At 50.3% G+C, this 22,989-nt stretch overlaps 8 protein-coding genes across 8 annotated transcripts; 5 read left to right on the top strand and 3 right to left on the bottom strand.

Annotated features, from left to right (window-relative positions):
• The first annotated feature begins 132 nt into the window (after positions 1-132).
• Positions 133-3,441, top strand: F5J12DRAFT_793931 (Not1 N-terminal domain, CCR4-Not complex component-domain-containing protein). Its single transcript, XM_051743996.1, has 12 exons — positions 133-322; positions 378-610; positions 718-1,107; positions 1,166-1,289; positions 1,340-1,447; positions 1,505-1,525; positions 1,573-2,052; positions 2,103-2,152; positions 2,211-2,613; positions 2,665-2,752; positions 2,804-2,956; positions 3,013-3,441. The coding sequence occupies exons 1-12, from the start codon at positions 301-303 to the stop codon at positions 3,215-3,217; spliced, it is 2,277 nt and encodes a 758-aa protein (XP_051605961.1). The 5' UTR covers positions 133-300; the 3' UTR covers positions 3,218-3,441.
• Positions 3,442-4,500, bottom strand: F5J12DRAFT_793925 (ribosomal protein L7/L12 C-terminal domain-containing protein). Its single transcript, XM_051743995.1, has 6 exons — positions 4,400-4,500; positions 4,279-4,331; positions 4,028-4,193; positions 3,879-3,962; positions 3,703-3,819; positions 3,442-3,638 (listed from the first exon to the last, which is right to left on the bottom strand). Exons 1-6 carry the CDS (start codon positions 4,403-4,405, stop codon positions 3,522-3,524), a joined length of 543 nt encoding a protein of 180 aa, XP_051605960.1. The 5' UTR covers positions 4,406-4,500; the 3' UTR covers positions 3,442-3,521.
• A 2,090-nt stretch (positions 4,501-6,590) lies between these two features.
• Positions 6,591-8,656, top strand: F5J12DRAFT_887298 (uncharacterized protein; the record flags this gene model as incomplete). The annotated part of the gene is made up of 22 exons (XM_051747186.1): positions 6,591-6,610; positions 6,670-6,708; positions 6,759-6,837; positions 6,889-6,943; positions 6,999-7,056; positions 7,106-7,115; positions 7,169-7,186; positions 7,233-7,258; positions 7,315-7,340; positions 7,397-7,431; positions 7,488-7,512; positions 7,570-7,581; positions 7,641-7,656; positions 7,710-7,749; positions 7,803-7,903; positions 7,957-7,981; positions 8,033-8,067; positions 8,120-8,147; positions 8,196-8,253; positions 8,311-8,435; positions 8,489-8,548; positions 8,609-8,656. 22 exons carry the CDS (start codon positions 6,591-6,593, stop codon positions 8,654-8,656), a joined length of 939 nt encoding a protein of 312 aa, XP_051605959.1.
• Positions 8,657-10,815: 2,159 nt separating this feature from the next.
• F5J12DRAFT_29180 (uncharacterized protein) lies at positions 10,816-11,647 on the top strand. The gene is made up of 2 exons (XM_051738755.1): positions 10,816-10,833; positions 10,885-11,647. The coding sequence occupies exon 2, from the start codon at positions 10,966-10,968 to the stop codon at positions 11,413-11,415; it is 450 nt and encodes a 149-aa protein (XP_051605958.1). The 5' UTR covers positions 10,816-10,833; positions 10,885-10,965; the 3' UTR covers positions 11,416-11,647.
• Positions 11,648-13,416: 1,769 nt separating this feature from the next.
• F5J12DRAFT_934104 (cytochrome P450) lies at positions 13,417-15,781 on the top strand (the record flags this gene model as incomplete). The annotated part of the gene is made up of 12 exons (XM_051749583.1): positions 13,417-13,609; positions 13,672-13,996; positions 14,054-14,202; positions 14,252-14,367; positions 14,418-14,526; positions 14,580-14,593; positions 14,642-14,831; positions 14,878-14,959; positions 15,021-15,146; positions 15,204-15,214; positions 15,285-15,414; positions 15,466-15,781. 12 exons carry the CDS (start codon positions 13,417-13,419, stop codon positions 15,545-15,547), a joined length of 1,527 nt encoding a protein of 508 aa, XP_051605957.1. The 3' UTR covers positions 15,548-15,781.
• Positions 15,782-17,944: 2,163 nt separating this feature from the next.
• On the bottom strand, positions 17,945-18,915 carry F5J12DRAFT_793873 (uncharacterized protein). Its single transcript, XM_051743994.1, has 6 exons — positions 18,793-18,915; positions 18,674-18,737; positions 18,496-18,620; positions 18,300-18,421; positions 18,121-18,245; positions 17,945-18,048 (listed from the first exon to the last, which is right to left on the bottom strand). The coding sequence occupies exons 1-5, from the start codon at positions 18,855-18,857 to the stop codon at positions 18,148-18,150; spliced, it is 474 nt and encodes a 157-aa protein (XP_051605956.1). The 5' UTR covers positions 18,858-18,915; the 3' UTR covers positions 17,945-18,048; positions 18,121-18,147.
• On the top strand, positions 18,884-20,400 carry F5J12DRAFT_28975 (Uroporphyrinogen decarboxylase). The gene is made up of 3 exons (XM_051738752.1): positions 18,884-19,165; positions 19,239-19,741; positions 19,805-20,400. The coding sequence occupies exons 1-3, from the start codon at positions 19,048-19,050 to the stop codon at positions 20,273-20,275; spliced, it is 1,092 nt and encodes a 363-aa protein (XP_051605955.1). The 5' UTR covers positions 18,884-19,047; the 3' UTR covers positions 20,276-20,400.
• On the bottom strand, positions 20,400-22,835 carry F5J12DRAFT_28957 (tyrosine protein phosphatase). The gene is made up of 5 exons (XM_051738751.1): positions 22,706-22,835; positions 22,395-22,650; positions 22,247-22,339; positions 21,586-22,197; positions 20,400-21,508 (listed from the first exon to the last, which is right to left on the bottom strand). The coding sequence occupies exons 1-5, from the start codon at positions 22,744-22,746 to the stop codon at positions 20,525-20,527; spliced, it is 1,986 nt and encodes a 661-aa protein (XP_051605954.1). The 5' UTR covers positions 22,747-22,835; the 3' UTR covers positions 20,400-20,524.
• Positions 22,836-22,989: the final 154 nt, after the last annotated feature.

The raw sequence follows: 22,989 nt of genomic DNA, 5'->3' as shown, positions 1-22,989 counted from the left end.
CACGATAATGAAACATCTCTCTCCCTTATTGTCATGTCAGACACGTCAGATAGACTCTCTCGTTCCCATCTTCAAACATGTACCTCGACATCCCGCTCATGTAGACTCCCCGTCCTGCAAAGGAAACTTGGGAAATAAAAAAAAAAAAAAAGAAAAGAAAGGAGTCGGTGATCACACGTGGTTGTTACATAATCTACAAACAAACATCAACAACGGACCACTGTCTGGTCGATTGTGCTATTTGGAATCTGCCATCGAGTGATATTTCAACCACTGCTGTATTTTCGCGTCTCATTCGTTATGGCAGCAAGGAAACTACAAAGTATATTCGGCCTCTTTCAGCCTCTTTACTCGCGCTCTGACCGTCCCCCCTCTAGCCGAAATCGACCGCACATTAAAGAAGGTTGCTGAGGGTGTCGAGTTGTTTGAGAGCATCTACGAGAAGATGCAGTCCTCAACAAACCAAACACAGAAGGAGAAACTGGAGACTGACCTGAAGACGCAAATAAAGAAACTTCAGCGCCTACGAGACCAAATCAAATCATGGGTAGCATCCAACGACATAAAGGACAAGTCAGCGCTACTGGAGAACAGAAGACTGATAGAAACCGTGCGTGTTTCTGCCCCCTACTCCGTGCTTTTTTGCCCGTGCACCCTCGGATCTTGGTCCGGGCCCATCTTAGGAACGGCGTACGTCTAACCCATCGTTTCTTACAGCAAATGGAGAAGTTCAAAGCATGCGAGAAGGAAATGAAGACAAAGGCTTTCTCTAAAGAGGGTTTGACGCAGTCCGCTAAGCTGGATCCAAAAGCGCAGGAGAAAATGGAGGTTACATCTTGGCTGCAGCAAACTGTCGAGGACCTCACCCTCCAGGTGGAGCAGGCAGAAGCAGAGATTGAAGCTCTCCATGGGAGCGGAAAGAAGAAGGGGAAGGGCCAGTCAGCGGCTTCAAGTCGATTAGAGGAGTTGGAACACTTGAACGAGCGGCGAAAATGGCATATCAACAGGCTGGAGCTCATCCTACGTCTCCTTGACAATGGCTCGTTATCAACAGAACAAGTGCTTGGTCTCAAAGAGGATGTCATCTACTTCGTCGAGAATAACATGGTTCGTCTTATTGCGACGTCATCCATATTGCGACCATTTAAGGGATTTTGGGGAACAGGAGGAAAACTTCGAGGACGATGAGGGCATATATGACGAGCTCAATTTAGGCGAGGAGGAAGAGAAATTCGGCCTAGCTAATGACGACGATGACGGTAGCGATGACTCTGAAAGTGCAAGCGAAGGTATACCTGCTATTTATCCGCGTGTTCACTTCCTTAGCTTTTCCCCAAAGACCACCCACAGCGTACGCCCAAGAAGCATGACAAAGACGATGAGAGTGTTTCAAATCCCAAACGAGAGGAAAGTCCTATACAAAAGAAGTCTGGCCTGCAGCTGCGAAGTAAGTAGGCTGTCTGTTATCCCAACGAGTGTTCACCTCCATTCTCCATATTCAAAGAACCCTCTATAGTGGCAGAAAGTAAGCATAGGCATATAATACTTCACGTGCTCATTCGCATGAGGCAGAAGCACCCAAGCCTCCGCCAAACCCAAATTTTGCGCAGCAACCGATGTCGAGCATTCTCAAGGTAGGGCTACCTTCGGCACCGCGTCCACCAGCTGCGCTTCCTGCTATTCGGTATGCCACTGCAGCTGCTGCCGCAGTATCGTCAGGACCCTCGGCAAGCGCACCGTCGGCGTCATCTGGTTCGCAAGCACCCTCAGGTGCCGTGTCGAGCTCTTTATCAGCAACACCGGCCACGCCAACAGCCCCATCAATAGTGCAGTCGACGTCCCAGAGCATGATACAAGATTCGCAGTTGACATCTTCTCCAAGTCTGACCCATCCATCTGTCACAAGCCCGATGTTGTCTTCTGCGTCTGCGTCGCATCAACCTGACGGCTCTTTCTACTCTGGACAAGACTCACCCGCAATATCCGAAGCCGTCCCAAGCTCAGTGAGTTGTCCACCAGCATCGTCATCACCACATCGTATGTATCACAAAGGTAAGTCGCGTCTACTGCTCGTTTTCAGTGTTAGGTGAGTGTCTCTTCAGATACTATTGCATCACCTGTCCTGTCCACGATTACCTCGGCTGTTGCGCAAGTATGTGTTCCTCTTATTTGGGTTTACGCTAATAACTCAAATACTTGTACGTACGCAGCAAGTGGCCTCATCGGAAACGCAACAACCTCCGCAGCAACAGCAGCCTCTGGCGAATGGATCATCTCAAGTGGGCCAAACACCTGCTGTACAACAGCCACAACCTGCTGCTCCATCTCCACTTCCTCAACAGGCGCAACAACTACTGTCGTCGGGCACTCCAACGACCAACAGTACACCATCAGTCATGCAACCACCGCAATATCCACCAGGAGTGCGGGTACCTCAATCGTTGGAGCAGCAACCAGCATTACAAAGTCAACAGGGACAACAGGCACCAGGCATGCAGAGACCTCCCTCGGCGGTCCCTTCCCATCCACAGGCACCCTCGCGACCCTCAGCATCTGCGTTTCCGGGTTCTTTGTCGGACCTTGTTGCATCATTCGAGACGGTTAAACAGAAGGGTGAGTCCTGTTGTGATACGCCATGTTAGGCTTCTGCTTATTTGTTGATAGCACCCCATCGTATGACTAATCTGGGCGAAGTGCACAAGCTCTTGGAAGGTGGCTACTCGAATGCGCCTCAACCCACGGACACCGAGCGGTTAGCCGACTCTCTCGGGGTTGAATGACGTTTAGCTCATCCTTTTTTTAGAGCCAAATATTACGTGCCGCGGTATCCGTTCAGTACGCCATCTTTCTATCCTCAGACGCCGCATCCAGTGGTCAGCTCGCCAGCACTGTTTCAACACATCGATGTGGAGACGCTATTCTATGTATTCTACTACTTGCCAGGCACCTACCAACAGTACGTTATCTGCCCTTCATTTCCTTCTCTTGCGCATTCCTGATCCGGAGACATAGATACCTCGCTGCAAGGGAACTGAAACGCCAATCCTGGCGATTCCACATCAAATACCTAACGTGGTTCCAGCGACACTCCGAACCACAGGCCATTACGGAGGAGTACGAGCAAGGAGTTTATGTATACTTCGACTGGGAAGGTTCATGGTGCCAGCGAAAGAAAAGCGACTTCCGCTTTGAGTACCGTTACCTTTCTGAGGATTAAACGCCTTTCTTTTTTTTTCTTTTCTCCCAGCTGCAGATCTCCCAGCAACCACCACAGACGTTGCGCCCTTCGTTTTCACTTTCCAAATGTGTTCTACCGTTCCAGTTCTTTTTTAACTATTGATCGCGCCCTCTCAATGTAATCACGGCGCAGGACGGTTTCTTTTTCCTTTTGCCAGTTATTGAATAGTCTTGCTGGGTAATCCAACGCCGGATTGGAAGGAAACTCAAATATATCTATGGTGCATGCGTGCGCGTCGTCAGTGTGGAGTGGTGGTCTACATTAGCATGATTATAATGGATTATTACTCGAGCTCCACCATCGCGCCCAAGGCCTCGAAAGTCTTCTTTAGCTTCTCCGCATCCTCTTTCGAGAGGTTTTCTTTCAAGACTTTGGGAACTGACTCCACAAATTTCTTCGCCTGTAGGTCGAGCGTAAGTAAGCACGAGCAGTTCGAACACACACGTGCACACAAGGGCACGTACGTCGATGAGCGTAAGATTTGGTACCAAGGCCTTCACTTCTCGAATGATCTTGGGCTTAGCACCGGCGTCGAAGGATTTGAGCATGACATTGAAGACTGTCTTCTCTTTGGGTTTCTCCTAGAAAACACATAGGCCATCAACTCTTGTATTCTCGAAATGCGAATGACTCGCCGTACCTCTGCTGGCGCCTCCTCCGCAGGTGCGACTGCCGCGGGTGCAGCAGCAGCGGGCATAGCAATTTCCTGGATATTCAACCTCGACTGTGTGAATGGTGCGTCAATTGGCGCGCGTCCGGGAGACGGGAAGTTTGTCAAAATATTCGTACCTTCAAAAGGGAAACGAGGTCGGCCGCTTGTAAAAGGGTGAGGGCAGAGATATCGTCCACTATCCTGGAAATTTTGGGGTCGGCGGTGATGGGTGGAGGAATTGAAGACGAAGCTTGTGTTGCTTCAGTTGCGAGCCATCTCAACCGACTTGCCAGGGATACAAGGCTGCGTGGTGAGGCAGTATTAGAGGAGACGTGGAGGAAGGACACACGAGCAGGCATGTGGGTGATTGCATACGAGAACGACTTACCGTGCAGAGGATGCTGTCCTGGATGCAGAGGCAACAACCGACAAGCAGCGACTCTAGCAGGAACGGCACATGTTCAGCGTGCAGGCTTCAGTGAAACGAAGTGCAGCTAAGGGGTACTTACTACCATGGCTTGAAGAATTTTTACAGTTAGTTTTCAAGGACACGTACAAATTCGGAGGTACTGTTGACTGTTGTTTATCCAAACGCCTGGCAAGGCAAGGCAGTTTGATCGAAGCGGAGCCCCGATCAGGGCCCCGATCCCCCAGCTGACTACCACACACGGATATCATATGCATGCCTCAGCAAGCATGAAACTACGATTCTCCACCATTCGGTGCGTGCTAACCTCATGCACACAGCCCGAACAAAGGGTCACCGCGTCTTATGTTGCCTGGGACGATCTGCCCAGATCTCCTATGGCGCGGTGCCGTTTAACCGAAAGGCCACCCCACTTATGTAGTAGTGAGTTGACAGCCTTCAAGGGCTGATTGACTTTTGCACTTGGGTTTTGAGTCCTTAACGTGTGGTGGCTAATAACTTGGAATGATGTGGGTCGCTTACGGCTCCCATAAGTTGCTTCTACATGCAGTATCATAAACCGAATCCACCGGAGATTAAGGAATGTCCACCAGGGTCTCCCCTGGTCTTCCTCTTCAAGGCATACTTAGGGACCGAGCGATTACTCTGGGCGCTCCGGTGCAAAGTTCAGTCCGGTACCGCGGAGGAGAGAATGTCGTCAGTTTTTGGTAAATGAAAGGTTCCCCTGTAGAAGTTCGAACTATCACAAGTCGGGATGAAAGCTCCGAACGGTTATGGACGAGCTGAGAAGACGAAAGGTACAGATAAAATTTCCAGGGTGAGGGTTTAGTTGACGGATTCTGTTGGACCAGTGGACTGTCAAGCTGCCCGGAGGTGGAAACTCCGATCTCTCTCGCTAGTATACCGCTACAGCTCAACTACACATGATCAGTCCACGTGCCATCGTGAGCAGGCGCGCCTAATAATATGCGCAGGACATATGAAATTCAATTCGAAGCAAGACTTTTAGTGGACGAAATAATTGGATTTGTAATAAGTTTTTTTATCTCGACTTTCAAATCAAGATTTGGCCTGCATGATCCTGGATATTGTACCTAGGACCTGTGGGGTCTGTACTGCGTAACATTGCTGATAGGCCGTTGACGACCTTTGCGAGTCGCGCGAGCAAGTTGTTCAGGGATAATAAAGCTCGATCGACACTTGGCATATCCCACAGAACCATACAGAATCGAGGGAGGTCGAGTCCCCCACCCTTCGCGGCGTTGTCAGGAGATTTATTTCGAGCGATTGACAACCCAATGTGACGGCGACGGGTATGTCCGCGAAGGTGAACAATCATGGCGGTTCGTGGGGGAGCGTGATTGGTGTAAAATCTGAAACTGCGAGTGCATACTCTTTCTAATGTAGCTTGCTGCTAACACTGAAAGGCTACACGGGTACTGTGATTGCAGAGACAGATTTTCATCCTTTCGAGTTCGAGGGGGGAAATGCTGCCACGGTTGTCCATCAAACCCTGAGCCTGTCATGGATCGGCAAGGTCACCTCGGTAGAGTCCAAGCAGGAGAGCGGGGTTGTCGTGTGATAATGATACTTGATCGATATGATCAATACCAAGATCAAAGTTTTCAAGGTTTTGAGCCTATCCCCACCTTTGGGAGGACCGTGTCCGCCCATCGGAGTGAGGGTAAGCCATTCAGGGGATATGCAGGGGAGTACACGTATCACGAGCCAAGCGATAATTGGTCCCGCAGAATCCAGATTTTCATGGAAAGTTGCGACTCAGCTCATGGGTACTTGCTGTAATATTGAACACTTCAAAGCCGCCGCGATCGGAGCAGATATAAAAACAGGTGTATGTACCAAGGTTCAGAAGGGTTCAAACTAGATGGTGACAGAAAAAATCTCGAATGCTACAAGTCCAAGTGACAGATCTGGCAGAACAACCATTCCAATCAGATCAGGATGGGCCCGACCCCCGTGTCAGCCCGCATCGGCAGAGTTTATCTGCACCAAATCAAGGGTCCAATGCCATCCTGCAGCTCGACCACGGCTGGCAACCGTAACTCTGAATTATGTAATTATATCCAGATTATTTCAATTCCGTTTTCGGCCAAAATGTCGCCGAATATCCCATGTGCGGTCGTTCGCTTCTTTTCACCTCACGCGAACCATGGAATATCTCATCCCTGTCAACCCTCCACTCAAATAGAGGCACAGGATCATCCTTCCTCCGTTGGCTCCCCCCCCTTCACTCTCTTTCATCCCTTGCAGTCATGGCGGTCATAGATTCAACGTATGTTCCCCGTCCTTCCCGCCCTCATTTCCGTCTGATCACCTTTTTTTGTTCTCAAGCTTCGGAGCCTACTTCATCGGTGTCATCATTTCTGCGGTGTGGGTATACTTTTCATTCGCGTCGAGACCATCTATTAATCATCCCTTAGTTTGTACGGCGTGACCTGCGTGCAGGTCTGGTTTTACTACGTGAGTTATCCAAGTGACCCTTGGCATATCAAAACCTTGGTATGTTCATCCCGCCCATGGATCTACCACTGTTAGTAACGCGTTACAAAGGTTTTTGGAGTTTTTGCCTCGGACACTGTGCATCAAGCTTTGATAACCCACTCGGGTGAGCCCCAAACACATGGTCCCCGTCGATGTCTAGGCTCAATCATTGCGCATAGCTTACGTTTATCTCGTGTCAGACATAGGGTCTGCAACCGGACTTGAAGACATCGTCTGGTAAGCTCGAGGCCCTCATTACCTATTGACGCGTCTCATCCTTCCGCAGGAGCCTTATTGTAGGTACAAGGATACTGTCTTCTTGGTCGCAACTGATTGATTTCTGTGTCAGGTCGAAGTCTTGTTCAATGTGAGTGTTGGCCCCGTTGGTTCGGTCGCCCGTCTAACTTCCTCAGGCTATCACGTCGCTCCTGGTTCAAAGGTGAAAACGATGCATTCGTTCTCGTTTTCGCTTGTACTCACTCAAGATTCTTGCAGTTTCCTTGCGATGCGGGTGTATAGGCGTAGGTGCTACCTTTTCCCATTTTGGGTCAGTTCGTTCACACGGCGACACGTTTAGTTAGCAACAAGAGCATCCCCATAACTGCCGTTGTGGTAAGTCCGGAGCAACGGCATCTATGAAGTTGGCGTATTAAATTTTGCGTTTGCAGATGGTAGTTGTTATAGCCGAGTTCGGTGAGTGTCACTCAGCGGTTTCCTTTTTATCGTGTTACTCACAACACTTTAACACAGTGCTGTCAGTCAGTACGTATTGGCCGCAAATTGTGCTTATTTGCAATGCTCACCTCAGACACTCTTTGCAGTCTATGTAGCGAAGGCGTACGTCGAGTTCGAGATTCGTCGGTGGTATAGACTGATCAGGATTTTGTTAGTTTGGTCTTCCAGACATTCGCGGAGTTGCTCACGCTCAAGGTAAAACGAATACCGTGCCCTATCCGCGGATCCTGACGAATGCTGTTCATCAGGATCTCTCTTCGGCGATCAATGCAACCACTGCGGCGTCCGATGTCCTGATTGCCGGCTGTCTCGTCTTCCTGTTGCAAAAATCACGGACGGGTTTCCGCAGGTATTTCCTACTACTTCACAACGTCCTGTAACGTCTACTGAACTAGTACTTAGATCGGATTCAATGATTAACAAACTTGTAAGTGCGGATCATTAATGAATTGTATTCGATGCAAACTTCGTGGTCCAGATGTTGTTCAGCTTGAACACTGGTCTTTTAACTGGGTATGACGTCGTTTTTATGCATGGCCTGGGTTGTAGGTTGACCGTGTGTCAGTATTTTCGCCGTAGCTTCCCTCATTTCGGTAAGTGGTTAGCTTGTGTCAGTGGCCGTGTACTGAGGTCACAAAAAGATCTCCGCGTGGCCGAATGCCTTTATCTATATTGCGTTCTACTTTTGCTTGGGTCGCTGTGAGTTGGTTTGTGCGCCCGGCTAGGATTTGCACGCTGAGATGGTTCCTTGCGCAGTGTACTGCAACTCTCTTCTTGCAACCCTGAATGCCCGGCGCATAATCCGAGCCGCCAGTACGGATGATGACATGTCGCTGTCACTACAAGGTGTGAACAAGACCAACGTTGCTACATCTCAGCGGGTACGTATTTGGTCTCTGCATCAAGGGTTCACGGGACTGAGCGTTTATGGTAGCCCATGCCGAACAATATTTCAATCAAGATCGACACCACCCATGAGCTTGTACGGGATGATGTACGAGACGAGGTGCGAGAACTGCGCGAGCTGTCTTGATGCGAATCTTAATCTTGACAGAAGCCGTACTCTGCGAACGGCGACGTGAAGGCGCTGAACGTTGTCTGAGGTGCAATACTTTGTGAAATGGAACGAGAGGATTCATAGCGTATATACCGATTTAGCGTCTGGGGTAAACTAGTGGCCACGTTCATTTCATAGTGTCAAAATATTCCTTGGTCGGGTAAAAAAAGACTTGTAACATGGTAATACACAGATCGCACGTATAGCCGCAGAACGCTTGATAACATTCCCACTCCAACAACATGCTTGTGGCCTGCTCAGTAGGTGATGGATATAAGTACTGTACATAGGTCAATATACAGCATCACCTTGTTTACAAGGTTACTCCAGCCCAAAATTCGTACATGCTTTTTTCGACGCCTCCGAATACCAATATTTTGTCAATCCGCCGTTGCTTCGCCTCTGGGATCTTTACTCCACTCTTCCGAACCACTTCTGACATAAGAGGTATGTAGTACCAGCTGACTGTTATCTGGGCTGCATGGCATTCTACCCTAGGCAAGTACTATCGCAGTTTCCATCGTGCTTCGCTGTCCCTCGAGAGGCTAGGTGGGCTATTACCACACTTGCCTCGTATTTTCGTTGATGGGTTCCTTCTCGAGTTCAGACGTGAGGCGCTCGAGTGTCACAAGAGCTGTCCTAATAATAGGTGAGTGTGGACGAGGCAGTAAAAAAGAACTATTACCGGTGATGCACTCCATATGTGTGCCATAAATATAATAGGTGTAAGTCGTGCTACGTCTCTCGCTTTTTTTCAGGATTGCGAGATCTTCTTGACAGGCCAAGCAGTTCCAGAGTTATCTGCATATTTGTGGGAAGGCCCACCCTTGAGGTCTCGTCGTTGTATCTCGTGTGTTTCCATTCCGTTTCTCTCGCCTTTCGGGTCCTTTGTTTCCTTCACTCAGCCCTCGCTGGGGACGCCTCATTCATCTAATTCCGTGCAGCTGTTATAGAGATATGACCGTTTTTGTGTTAGGAGTGCTGTGCGATGCTTTTGTGTACACCTCGTGACTGGGTGGTCAGGTTAGTGCGGTTCCCTCTTCTCTGCACATTTAGAGAGGTGTTCCCTACGATCTCCCAGTGTTTTTTGTTGATCCCCCCTGCCGTTGTCATTCAGGCGACTCTCCTCTCCCCACCTTTGAGGACTTGAGATCGTATCTCACGCGTTTCTCCGCTGTTCCTCTCGTTTTTTGGGCAGTTTGTTCCCCTCGCTTAACCATTCCTGGGGATACCTTTTTCATCCAGTTCTACGCAGCCATTGTCGAGATATGTCTGTTTTTGTATTCAGAGGGTGGTGAGGCAACTTTGGCTATAGCTCTGGATTGAGTGGTTCCTTTTTCTGGTGTACGTCTGTGGGTTTCCTGCCATCTACCATAATTTGGTGTTGATCCCCCCAGCTGTTGTCACTCGAGGGTCTCCCCTCTCCCTCCCCCAGGTGATACCTCACCGGTGCGTATGCAATAGCTCGCCCGTTTCTCTGTCCTACTTCTCTCTTTTTCAGATTACGGTACTACTCGACGAGGCCTTTTGAATGGTGTATATTTCATGTGTTTTATTTCTGTTGCTTTCCTTTCTGACTTACAACTGCCTCGTAGTCCGCATTTTTGCATGCTTAGTCAGCACCCAGCAATACATATGCATACAACTTTTTATTATACAATAGATGACTTGCAGCTTAGCCAGAGATGACAGGCAGTTGGAGCAGGCATCTGTGGGCTCAGGGCCTAAGATAACAAGGGATGTATTGTACAAAACATGTCAGACTTGGAAGACATCAAACACTGCAAAAAGATGTGGTTGGTATGTCATGTGATGTCACATGGGGGGGTGGTTGAGCAAGGGAAGCTTGTCACAAGTCACCAATTGGCAAGCAAGTCAGCATTCCTGGTCTTGTTGCAGTAACAAAGGAAGCCCTAGTCTTTCGAGGAGGCCTCAGGTCATGTATGAAGGTCCTTGCAATATTATATAGGTCGTATCTAGCCATAGGGGAGTTCCACCTCGTCGAACGGCCGCGTCGTACTACCCACTGGACAGGAGGTAGCCTGCGAGGTCACCGGACGAACCCTACGGGATTGTGTAGACAACTGGACTGCACTGATCGGTAACCAGCTTGTGCGTGCACATCGCTCACCACAATCTCACTGAGCCACGCTGTCTCCTCGGTTGAGGTCGTCCCCATCCTCGTCTGAACGCCTCCCCGACTCGGACAGGAAACCACGCTAGTGAATCACATTACTTGGCCAGTAGTAGGAACATACTAACCTCTCACTTAGGTACAAGATGACGACCCTGGTTCTGGCCCTGTGGTTGTATCTCGCACGTTTCTACAGCAGTCCTCTCGCTTTTCTGGTCGCATGGCCCCTTTCTTGAACCCTTTCTGGGGATCCTGCCTTCGTCTAATTCCGTGCAGCTGTTGTGGAGATATTCTGCATTTTATGGATGGAGGCACCTTGGGACAGTTTTGGAGATCTCGAAGCCGATTTCACGCTGCTTCGTCGCCGGATCTCGCATCCTTTGGAGCTGTATACTACCCAACCAGGGCGTTCAAACGCCATATCATTTCGTGCGTAGAGGTACCTTCGCACAAATTTATCAAATATCTTGGGACCGGGTGCACGGGTTCATTCCGTTTCTTTTGCGCAGCGTTCTCCATGTTCCTCTCCGCTATCCCCGCTAGTGACATGCGACTTCGAGTCCTCTTCGTTGTTAGGCGGACTCCCCTCCCCAGGACACTGCCTCGTGTATCTCGCCCGTTTCGCCGCCGGCCTCTTGTTTTTTTTTGGGGATGTCGTACTACCCAGTGAGGGCTTTTGAACAGTGTATGCTACATCATAGTAGCTGTAGAGGTTGCGGAGATGTTCCGCATTTCGTGGGAGGGGAAACCTTCAGACAAGTTTGCGAATGTTTTGGGACCGCGTGCACGAGTTCCCCCCATGCCTTTTTTTCTCGTGCTCTGCTTGTTCTGATTTGGTGGCATTTCAAGCAGCCGTTGTTCGACACTCACCCCTTACTCGCGCATTTCCATCCTTCGAGCCACCTTCGAGTTGACTGAGGACAGTCAGGTTTACAGAAGAATCTGACAAGATTGAGACTATTCGAGTCAAATCCAAGGTGCACACAAATCCCAGCAGGATCTTCCTCGAATACCAGTCATGGGTGTGATAACATTTGACTTCTCAGAAAGCTTGACGAACATCTGTTCCAGTAACACCCAGTAAACACTTGCGAAATGAATATCAGTAATTGGAGGATCAGAAAACGGAACATTGGTGGTATTATATCAAGACTTGCCGGGACTACATATCCACGGAGCATATACTTGGTAACTTCTGTCATATGTCATGTTGTAATCATTCGCTTCAGTATTGGTTGATGTTGGGTATCGTTGTGTATATTATTTTGCGCATGCGTCACCTGCGAGTAAATAAGGTGCCTGCTGTTCGCAACGGTCTTATTCTGGTTTCATGTCAAACGCTCCTGACTGCGGATGTAAGGTTAATATCACGTGATTATTTTGCGTGTTGAAGCGGAGCCTTAATTTCAGCGGTTGCACATACCAACCATGCCGTATTCACCCCGCTGGATTTTCTATCCATTCTGCACCTTTCACCCCAGCGTCGCTCTGGTATACTCACTTCGTCACTTTACTTCTAGCAGATTCTTGCAGCCTGTTCTATGTGTGCTTTTCTACAGTCCCATTTCAATTATTTAATTGAATGTTCGGTAGTGGGTGTGATATCGACAGTAGTTTCTGACTGCAAACTCCTACCCAGGTGCCAATGCTATTTTTAGCATAGCAGGACCCCCCCAAGCCGCCTTTGGTAGGGACATCATATCAGAATTCCCTCAGCGGTAAAACCCTGTGGTCTCGCGGATTGGGGAGTTCTGCGCGGAACTCCCGACTCACCGCACGAAAGGTGCTGTTAGGACACCCAGTCGCCTCCGTTTTTGGGCAACGTTAGTCAGTTTGCAATTGTGACATGCTATGTACTGCGTAGTGTAGTACCTGAGAGGCTGTCATGACGAGATGGATCGATCTGCAGGGTGGCCTGTGGGGAGCCTGTGGTTACAAAGGGAAGGCACCTAATGCAGTAGCTGCGATCGTCTTTCACCGCCAGTGACCCTTGCAGTGACTATATACGTGGCCGGCGCACGGCTGTGTGGGAAAAGCGGAAGATTTTCATGAAAAGAATGTATTCTGACCATGAAAGGAAGACATTTACGCGAACATATCCAGTGAAGGTCGGTCCGACATTCGTTCTGGGTGATACCCTACATTCATTATTAGCTCGAGGAGCAATACACTTGATGAAGGTCACCCAAGAAGGAAGGGAAGAAAGACAGAGGCTCGCTTCCTTTCGTGGGCATCATCCAGGTGGCCAAGATTTGTCATTTCAAGCTACACAAAACGATTTCAAATGAGGCCCATGTACTTTACGCTTCACCTCGCTTCACCCGCGTCCGGCTGTTCCGTTTAATATGGTCAAGCTTCAAGCTCCAGGTTGACGCCACTGTCATAACATTGAATCCTATTACACTGCCCTGCCATCACACGGGACGTGGGTTGACCCCCATTTGGAGGGGTGGCCGTTCAGCCTCGAGGCAAATATTGAGGGGTCCCGGTGCAATTACCCAACTTGTCATGGCCAGAGTGGGATGTCAAGTCCGCGGAATGTCGGGCGCGACCATGGTGGGCGTATCCTAGGCGGGGGTATATAACCGTCCCTTGTGTCGCCCTCCCCTCCTCGTCCCCGGTCTCCCTCCTCCTTCCTCTCAAGTCTCGACACGCTCTTTACTTGGTAATCATGATTACCTCCGTCACATGGCTGGATCTCTGTCTGGCAGGCGTTGGTGTTTATCTTATCAGACAGATCGTCTCGAAGAAGAAGCCAGCTCCCTTTCCCCCTGGTCCGAAGCCGCTGCCACTCCTTGGAAACATATTGGACATGCCTTCTGTAAAGCCATGGCTCACCTTTTCCGACTGGGCTAGCAAGTTTGGTGCGTATGTCCGTCGTAAACATGTCCCTACCAACTCCCTGATCTCGTGCATCTCTCCACAGGCGATATATCACACTTGGAAATATTTGGCCAACATATCGTCGTCCTCAACTCTGCAAAGACTGCCGTCGAAATGCTCGACAGGAAGAGTTCCATCTACTCCGACCGTCCGGTCCTCCCAATGGGTGGTGAGCTGGTTGGATGGAGAAATACCCTCGTCCTCTTGCCATATGGTGATAACTTCCGCGAATACCGCAGGAACTTTCATCGCGTTATTGGCAGTCGTGCAGCCATGTCCGTATACCATGCCATCGAAGAAGAGGAGACCCACAAGTTCTTGCAGCGCGTCTTGACCAAGCCTACCGACTTGTCTGCCCACGTGCGCACGTGAGACCGGTCTGATACATGTCCCTTTTTCTCTCCTTGACTTACCTTTCCCTACAGCACTGCAGGGGCTATCATCTTGCGAATCTCACACGGATACCACATCCAGGAGGATGGCGATCCTCTTGTGAGTCTCGCGGACACGGCTGTGGATCAATTTTCTCGATCCACTGCTACGGGTGCTTTCATGGTTGACCTCATCCCAGCTTGTAAGTTACTGGCCAGTGCTCCGTGGTAGCTGTTTAATTTTTTTGTCAGTGGCTTACGTTCCAGAGTGGTTCCCTGGCGCAAGCTTCCAGCGTAAAGCCAGAGAATGGCGTGCCACTCTCCACGAAATGGTTAACCAACCATACAAGTTTGTCCAGGATCAGATGGTAAGCAAACCATAGGAAGACCGCATGACGTTACTCATGATGCCCACTAGGCTGCTGGCATTGCTCCTAAATCATTCACCTCAAACTTGCTGGAGGGTAGAACATTGACTGAGGAAGAAGAGCACATTATTAAGTGGTCCGGTGCTTCCTTGTATAGCGGTATGTTGCCGGTAGTTCCTGCCCATTTTTAGTGCTCATGTCCGACGTTACAGGCGGTGCTGATACAGTGAGCAGTGTGACCCCTTCCTTTCTTTAACAGCCTGATATTTTGCAGACAGTTTCTGCCATTTATGGATTTTTCTTGGCTATGACGCTCTATCCAGAGGCTCAAAAGAAGGCTCAGGCAGAGATAGATGCTGTCGTTGGTTCTGACCGTCTCCCCACCTTTGCTGATCGCGAATCTCTTCCTTACGCCGAGGCTCTTGTCAAGGAAGTCTTACGCTGGTGTCCCGTCGTACCCATCGGTACGACCCATCTATGGTCTGCTAATCTAAACTGATCTTTCTACAGTGGTACCGCACCGCGTCACTGCCGACGATATTCACAATGGCTATTACATTCCCAAGGGAACTCTGGTACTGGCCAATGCCTGGTAGGTCGTCTATTGCAGCTTGAACATTCTGACACATGATAGACCACCTCTCTTTGCATAGGTACATGTTACGTGACCCTTCCATTTATCCCGACCCCATGAATTTCAATCCCGATCGTTTCCTTCCCTCAGGGGGTAAGGAGCCACCAACCGATCCCCGCGACATCTGCTTTGGATTTGGACGACGGTGAGCTAGTCAATTGCGATTGGTTTTTCATTCCCACCCTGACGTCGTGTCTTGCAGCATCTGCCCTGGTCAGTGTGGTCTCAGAACAATATCTATGGTTGAATGAGGCTGTGATGCTAACAAATTTGGTATTTACAGGTATGCACCTTGCCGATGCTTCGGTATGGCTGTCGGCAGTCATGTCACTCGCTGTCTTCAATGTTTCGAAAGTGGTTGAGAACGGGGTTGAAATCACCCCGGAAGTTGATCCGTCAAGTGGTACTATCAGGTGCGAAGCCTTCATTTCCTACGAAATTTCGATCTGAGCAACTTTCACTAGCCATCCCAAACCATTCAAGTGCTCCATCAAACCCCGGTCTGCGAAGGCTCTTGAGCTTATCCAGCAAACCCCTCACTACTGATCGCATTCGCTCTGTGCTTCTCCGAAGGAATCGGGCTATCAATTATACCAAACCCACTATCTACCCATTCACCTCATGTACGATATACCTCACTCTTGGTTACATACCTGCTTGCAATACAGACTCCATCCGCGCTTCATCTTCAAAAATTGTCCTTGGATACCCACGTTATCTCCCCCCCGCTGCCGCATCTCTGGTTGTGCTTCCAATTTAACAGCGGGAATACTGACCGTGTCTGTTTCCCAGTCATGCCAATCTCTTGACGTGGAAATGCCTGTTTGGGTTCTCTGCCACAATGTTAATGAGAACTCCACGGACGGTTTGGCAACAGGTCGTCAAGCGCGCCAAGTGTTGTCAGGTACAACTAGGGTAGCAACTGTTTTGGAGCCCCTTTTTTTTTCCACAACGGCCCACACGGAGTGGCGGCTTTCGGCGATATCCTTCTCTGTTATTACTGTGTCGCCGCTTCTACTTTGCTGGCCTGAGTCGAGGTTGGCACGGAGGCCGGTCCGAGGCTTCCCGTCCTGATTCCAGAATTGTGCCCTTTGCGAACGCACAGAACGCTATTATAGAAAAGACGCAAACAATGCGGGATCCTGCACCGCCGAGCTTAACCTGCAAGGGTGTTGCTTCTAGCGGCAAAACTTGCCCTGGCCGACATCGCATCATTTAGGCTCATTCAGGCCGCCCCCGTCCCGGACAAACCGAATGGCCAACCACGAAAAAAAAACGCAGTAATTTGAAGTAAGCAGCTCAGGCCGCCGCGCAAGCCACATGATGGATTTCGACTGCCTCGGAAAAATTTTGCTATGATAGGCAATAAAATCCAAATCTGATACTTAATCTCGTTAAGCCACCGTAGTTGGCTGCGGGGTTTATGTACCTTTATAATTATTTAGGCATTTTACGGCCGTCTCTGCATGCGTGTTGCAATGCGAGGCTATGAGATGGCGGGATGTAGACAAGATGCAGGATGGGAAGCATGTCACTTGTAACCGAGGACTGTGAGGCTCTGTTGAGAAGTCATAAGCGCCCGTAGCAACATCGACATGCGCAGAGGAACGAGCCAGTTCCCATCATCATGGGAACAATCTTACGACTGCTGCCGCGATCATGTCTGACAGGATGGATGACTATGGCATTACATAACAGATCGCAGGCCCATTGCAAAACCAAACTAAGTACATAGAGCAAAGCCAACGGAGAAATTTGCCCTGCCGGCAGCGTAATGCGTTCTGATAGGTTCTAAGGCGATAAGCAAACACAAGCACCTACCACCGCCTTTCCGGCGAAGGGACTTTCCAGGGTGAGCATCGGGCAGGCGGTTCGTATAGAAGGGTTAGGAAGTGCATTTATTCTGAGGTTAATCACAGGCCAATCTGATAAGTCTTTCTCGATGCTTAACACCTCACGAGATGGACCCCGTGCAGATTTTGAGAAATGGAGACTTCTCACCTTGTTTCGATTAGTGAACATGTCTGTCAGAAGCCGGGCTAATCTGCAACGCCACCGTGCGATACACGTCCCCACCCAACCGCGCTTCCGCGGAACCTGTAAGAGTGTGAGAGGTTCTCAATGGCAAGGTTCAATACTTGGAGGGCGGCAATCAGCTGTGGGGGTAAATCGCCACCCATCATAATACAATGACAATTGACATCGAAACCCCTAGCGTCCCAAGCATTCCACCTGTATTAGGAACGTTTCATGTGCACTCTCCTTGATTGTGGTGAGGGGTAGAATGGCATGCTGTAGGGCGACCACAAGTGCCATCCTATGTATTACATAGGTGCGGTACATACCTGTGTGCCCTAATTATGGTTAGTACGCTGGTCCATTCAAAACGAGGATAACTCCCAGAGGTGCTAACTCGTCCCTGACTGAAACATTGTTCTTATCTGGTGCAGAAATTGTCCAGTTCGTCCAGTTAAATGCACGTACCATGATAAGAACCTCTCCGATCCTCGGACTTGGTCGGATTCAAGCGGAGCAGATTCAGTGTTTTAATGCTAGACCGTAAGTGGGTCCCCGTGCTGTATGCACGAATTCTCCGCTTAGACAACTATAGTGCTTAATACAAGGAATATTCGCCGCCGGATTCCCCACAAGGTAGGATTGCGCCATATCAGCAGATGTGTATATTGGAACGGGAACAACTCGGTGTTGGCTGCCGTGTAGCACATGCCAGCATAGTAATCTATTCCTCTTGCGCCTTGTCTCGTGGTGACTATTGACCAGCTCTGCCACGTGAGCGCGGACGCCGATGTAATTACGCACCGAAGTAACAGTCGCCCATCAGCTTCACTGCTTCTTGTCTTGCTCGTGTGGATAGATGCACTTTCGTAATTTGTGAAGCCATTGGCACAACTCATCACATATGTATCCTTCGGTCTTGTGTCGGGTACGATATGGTATCTTCTTTGTCACGTTTTCGATGGTGATAGGAATAGCCGTCCGACTTCTGGAACTACTGGGCAGAAAATGTGCCCTCCAGGGATACCGAGGTACGTGTCACCGCAACAGATATTTCCCGCCATAATCGGGTCGTCTTCACGACGGACGCCATCCGGCAACAGCAAGAAGAACCACCAGAGAAGGAAAACTCAGTGCCGTCGAGTCTCCGCAATATCGCCATTTGGGAGAGCGAGCTTGGCTACTGGAGCAGCCTTGCTGGCATCCTCTTTCGTCAGGTCAGCAGAACCTTTCAGAAGAATGTCAGCAAGCAGAAGAAATGAATTCGTAAATTGGGCCGGACCAGAGTTTTCGCGGCCTTTGATTTCGCCTAGAATGCGCTCGATGGAAGTACGGATATTGGCAACGAAGTCCGCCTCCGATAACAACGGCGCCTCTGCAACTGCTCGCTCGACGATTGGGTACCTGTTGTATATTGATTGTACACTTAAGTTCTATCTGGAGATAGTTTCGTTCTACGTGCGAACAGGGATTTTTACCTATCTATTTCGCCCATGAGTTCACGGTGAACGGCGTCATGGGGCATATGTATGAGTTTGGAGTCAGAGGCTAGCCGCTGTCGCGCGATATCCTCTATGCGGGACTTGAAAGCAGTGATTCTGTCCTATTAACACAGAGACATGAATCGGGCACTCAGAACCACCAGTGATGGCGTACGTTGTGCTGAAACTGAGACAGGAGTTCTCTTCGCAGCCGATCAAACTCTCCTGACTTTTTGAACCTGGTGCGCGATTTGAGTCTGGACGCAACGATAGTGGGGATTACGACGAACTCACTCGTCTACGAGCTGTTTTGGGCTTGTGGTGCTCATGGTGCAGTACATAGTAGTGTTACAAGGCATAGACTAAGACAGAGTGAATGTGAACAGCACAGCGCCCGGGTAGATGGTGACCAGATCATCAAACCAAGCGCGGACTCGGATGCTCCCATCAAACAACCTCTTCTTTTAACTCTTCCTGTCGCCATTGCAGCCCTCTGGAGCAGTGGTCAGAATATTTTAAAGGCCCTCAATCACGCTGCTACCAACTGTAATGAGCTACGACGACTTTCCGCCACTAAAAAATGATCTCCTCCTGAGGGCCGCACGGGGTGATCAGATCGAGCGTGCGCCAGTATGGGTCATGCGACAAGCCGGGAGATACCTGCCAGGCAAGCCTCTGCATCACCACCGGATTGGCTAGCCCCCCCTAACCAGTGATATGATTGTCGTTCGTGGCGACAGAATTTAGAAAAGTACGAGAGGACCACGAATTTTTCGAGATCTGTAGGACTCCAGAGCTCGCAACCGAGATCACTCTCCAACCCATCCGGCGATATGCTGGACTCATAGACGCCGCCATCATTTTCTCTGACATCCTCGTCATCCCGCAGGCCTTCGGTATGGAGGTACTCATGACCCCGGGCCCGACTTTCCCCAATCCGCTCGAGACACCTACGGACGTGGCGAAGTTGTCGGGGAAGGTGGACGTGGATAAAGAGCTTGGATATGTCTTCGAGGCGCTCAAGATGACACGACAAAAGTTGGAGGGCCAGGTTCCCCTCATTGGATTTTGCGGAGCCCCCTGGACGCTCATGGCGTACATGATCGAGGGCGGCTCGAGCAAGACGCTGCAAAAATCGAAAACATGGCTTTTCAAATACCCGGAGGAGTCGAAAGCACTTTTGAAACGCATCGCTGACGTCTGCGTGGACTTTTTAGTAGGCCAGGTGAAAGCAGGGGCACAGGTAGTTTTCACTCAACAAAGACTGATTGTCCGGACGAGATCATGACCTCATTTTCTTCTGTAGTTGCTCCAAGTGTTCGATTCCAACGCAGGAGACTTATCCCCTCACGACTTTGAAACTTTCTCGGTTCCCACATTGCGTCAAATATCCACTGGCGTGCGGGATCGCTTAACCGAGCTTGGGGTACCCCGTGTTCCGCTCACTATTTTTGCTAAGGGAGCCTCTCCGGCTATTGCAGCTCGGTGTGGCTATGACACAGTAGGGTTAGACTGGACAGAAGACCCTCGCGACGTTGCCAAAACCCTTGACATGGATGCATGCCTACAAGGAAATCTTGACCCTGTGGTGCTGTATGGAGGGCGGGACGCCATAGAACGGGAGGTTAAGAGGATGTGTGCCGCCTTCCGGTCCGCCCGTGGTGGGGTCACCAGAGGATGGATCGCCAACCTTGGTCATGGGATCACTCCTGGGGTTGATCCGGAAGACCTCAAGTGGTTCTTCGAGTGTGTACACAAATATTCCGCCAATGCTTAGTAGGCAGGAGGTGGACAGAAACACCCTCAGGGTTTCAGGGCATGTGATACAATAAATGTTTAGTGTTGCGTATTGTGAGGGGCAACGAGCCAAGTGCTGAGCTACAGGTATGCTAGACAAGGAATGAATTCTCTTAAATACCCGCAGATTCCATCGGGAGAGGAGAGAGAGGGAGGGATGGAACAAGTCATAAATGAATGTAGAAACGGAAAGCATGCACATGAAAGCAAATTTGACAGAGATTCTTAACTATGCAACGACGTCAGCAGCGCTGAAACTGCTCCTTCTGCGCCTGACAGGCCGAGGTCCAGGTCGCTGTGTCGCTTTCGAAGCAGGCACGACGACGGCGGATGCACCAGTCGTCATCCAGGTATCAGACGTTTGCTTCGCTTTCCCTCCGGCTGCCATTTCGGCCAGCGAATTTGGCGCGTTCTGTTGACGCTTTGCTAGAGTTGGGAGTCGCGAAGGGGTTGGCGAGGGTGGGGGTTGGGGTACTCTCCTTGATGACGGCGCACCGGCTCCTCGAGCAGCTGCAGCTGCAGTGCTTCGCGTTGAGGTAGCAGTTGCAAGTCTTGGTATCTTGTTGGGCGGCCGAACAACTTTCGGCGGCGGAACAGCAGGTTTCCGGTGTGCATTGACACCGGCAGAACGCAGGATGCGGGTGGGCCTCTGCTCAGAAGCCGTCCCTCTGGCTCCTGTCGGCCGACTCGTAGTTTTGGCGCGTTGGCGCGTTGCCGGTGGTGCTGCACCAAGCGCAGGTAGAACATCGTCAACTTCATCCGCTTCATCATCAGAGTCTACTGCCACACGTTTCGCCATGGGAGTCTTCCGGGGCTGTCCTGGAGGAGCGATTGCTTGGGCTTTCGCAGCAGCAGCAGTAACATGGCGGCTAGGAGTGACGGGAGGGAGTGCAACAGCTGGGACGTCGTCGACAGCTCTCTGTGGTGTGACCCTAGTAAGCTCCTCTATGTCTTCGTCCTGTTCGGCAGGTGGGGTGGCAGGGGCAACGATAGGAGCTGCTGCTGAAGAAGCCTGATTTCGTCGCATTTCATCTACGGCCGCCCACTTCGCCCACTCCAGCTGTTTCAGATACATATATTGTTGTTGGGGGCCAACGACGCTACCTGGCCGTACGATGCGCATGAAGCCGATGGCCTCCGATGCCGTGAATCCATACTTCCAAATGAGATAGGCACCGATTAGTGTTCCTGTCCGTCCCAGACCTGCTTTACACTGGAGGAGCAAGAACGAGCGTCAATGATGCGAACACCTAAAATGGAAAGTGACAAGGGAAGGTAGGAATGACGCACATGTACCGCAATGACACCGCCGCTCTCCACCACGGTATCAGACATGTCTATAAATGCTCGGACGATCTCGTCTGTCGGATTTGTACCATCGTCGAAATACAGTTCTTGATGACCGATTCCCCGATCTAGGAAGAGTTGCTTATCGTAGAGTTCGGTATTTAGTCTGACGACCAGTTTGACGCCACGTTTCTCGAAGTAATCGAGGCAATTGAGGAAGGGCGTGGGTAACTTGCGTTGCAGGGCATGATTCTGTGAAGGGGATCGCGGGGGTGCGCTCGGACGTAATGGTGAAGTGGAATCTGATGAGGCGAGCTTGGCTTCCTTCTGAACCTTTATCCAGTTAGAATCGACGGGGGATGCGAATGCAATGAAATGGGGGGTTATCCAATTCCAGTCGCCGTTCTCCACTTTTTCATAAAACTCGTATTCCTCTACGCTGAACTCATTCATATCACATAGGCCGTGTTGCATTGCTTTCCACATTCCCCACAGACAGTCCTGAATGTTGAGATTGAAATCCGAGGGACCGCGACCAGCGTCACGGAAGGGCATGAATTCTATTTCTGCTATGGGATGGAATGCATCCCAAGGGGTACGCCGGTGCACGATCATCTAGAAGGCCAATGAAGAAGAAGACCGAACAGCAAATTGAGGGACATACGACGTAAAGGGCCATTAAAAGCGCAGCGTTGGCCTTCCTGCGTGGGTCATCAGAAGAGTACAAGACAATACGGTGTGATGCGAGATCCTTGTCCTGGAGATCGTGGAGTGAGACAGATACGGGTATCGGGGAGCGAAGACGGACGGACCTCTAGTAGTTCGTGAATGAGAATGCACGCCTTGTAGACCATTGCAAGATTCAGTGGACCCCAGTCTTGAAAGAAGGAGAGATAGAGTAATTGGTCGTCGATAGTGAAGTAGTAGTAGGTGACGTCGTCGTCTGGGGAGGCGCTTGGACCAGCCCTGGCATTTGAACGCACGCGAGGTTTGTTATCCGGGTCTTTGGACTGGTTGTTGAGAGCGTGAGGGGTGGGTGGCGGGTGAGGGAATGTGGTGAAGAACAGTCTAGCAGACGATGGTCAATGGCCATTGATATGTGGGGAAAGACTAGGGAAGACACCTGTCACCGAAACAACAGAGCGGCTCGCACTTTGGAGCCATGGGGAGGTGTAGTCGGACGGGGCTGCTCAGTGGTACCAAGCCAACCCTTGTAAAGGCAATATGACTCCCGTGACCGTCGCGTCCACGTAAACAATCCAAAACAAATGCTCTACGGCGACGAGGCTGAGCAGCTGGGCGGGTTTGCGGGGGTGTGAACGTCGAACGGTAATCGCAGGACAATGTATTTGAACCACATTGATCCAGCCAGGCCGAGTCCACACGCCGCCAACATGACAATGGGAG

This window comes from Pisolithus orientalis, assembly GCF_024613125.1.
Source record: "Pisolithus orientalis strain OTSU chromosome Unknown F5J12scaffold_1, whole genome shotgun sequence".
Lineage (NCBI taxonomy): Eukaryota > Fungi > Basidiomycota > Agaricomycetes > Boletales > Pisolithaceae > Pisolithus > Pisolithus orientalis.
Note: the sequence above shows the minus strand (reverse complement) of the source record. Positions and strands in the feature narration are given on the sequence as shown.